The 661-nt window shown below is 37.1% G+C and overlaps 1 protein-coding gene across 1 annotated transcript in view; it reads left to right on the top strand.

Annotated features, from left to right (window-relative positions):
* LOC140321115 (leucine-zipper-like transcriptional regulator 1) overlaps positions 1–661 on the top strand; it is a 7,435-nt gene that overhangs the window by 3,188 nt on the left and 3,586 nt on the right. Inside the window, exon 5 of the mRNA XM_072397986.1 lies at positions 225–394. Within this exon, the coding sequence (XP_072254087.1) occupies positions 225–394 (170 nt within the window). The remainder of the gene's footprint in view (positions 1–224; positions 395–661) is intronic.

The raw sequence follows: 661 nt of genomic DNA, 5'->3' as shown, positions 1-661 counted from the left end.
GAAAATACACAAGAATGTGGAATGGCGGTACATTGCCTGAAAAGCATAAAACTAGCAATGCTATTATATTTCTTGTAAATCCACAAATAGTCTTCAACATGTATGTATGTTCTTTGAAATCACACTTTATCTGCTTTGTCCTGTGTAGGTGTTACTAAAATGGAAGACAGTATTTTGTTTGAAGCCATTAATTGTAGTTCATTAGTGTTGTTTTTACCCTCTAGGCCACGTTGAGGATGTTCTTCTCATCATGGATGTATATAAATTAGCATTACACTTTAAGTTGTCACGACTCGAGCAGCTATGTGTTCAGTATATTGAAGCATCTGTTGACCTTCAGAATGTCCTTATAGTGTGTGAAAATGCCAACAAGCTGCAGCTGGACCAGTTGAAGGTAAGAATTCTAACAGCTCAAGGCTTTAACTTTCCGCAGCATGGGAAGAAGCAGATGTCATGTAAAGCTTGTGGTGTTCCTCTGTGGTCTGCTAATCAGGTTATGAACCAAGTTTCTCTCTGTTATATGCAAGTTATTATGCAAGTTAGGGTCAATAGGTTTAGAAAAGTATATCTATGAATGGATAGAGAACAGGCTTAAAGATCACATCCAGAGAGTTGTAATTAATGATTCATACTCCGAATGGTCTAAGGTTATTAGTGGTGT

Source organism: Pyxicephalus adspersus, unplaced genomic scaffold, assembly GCF_032062135.1.
Source record: "Pyxicephalus adspersus unplaced genomic scaffold, UCB_Pads_2.0 Sca765, whole genome shotgun sequence".
In the NCBI taxonomy this organism is placed as follows: domain Eukaryota; kingdom Metazoa; phylum Chordata; class Amphibia; order Anura; family Pyxicephalidae; genus Pyxicephalus; species Pyxicephalus adspersus.
The sequence above is the reverse complement of the archived record's forward strand: the minus strand, read 5'-3'. Positions and strand labels throughout refer to the sequence as shown.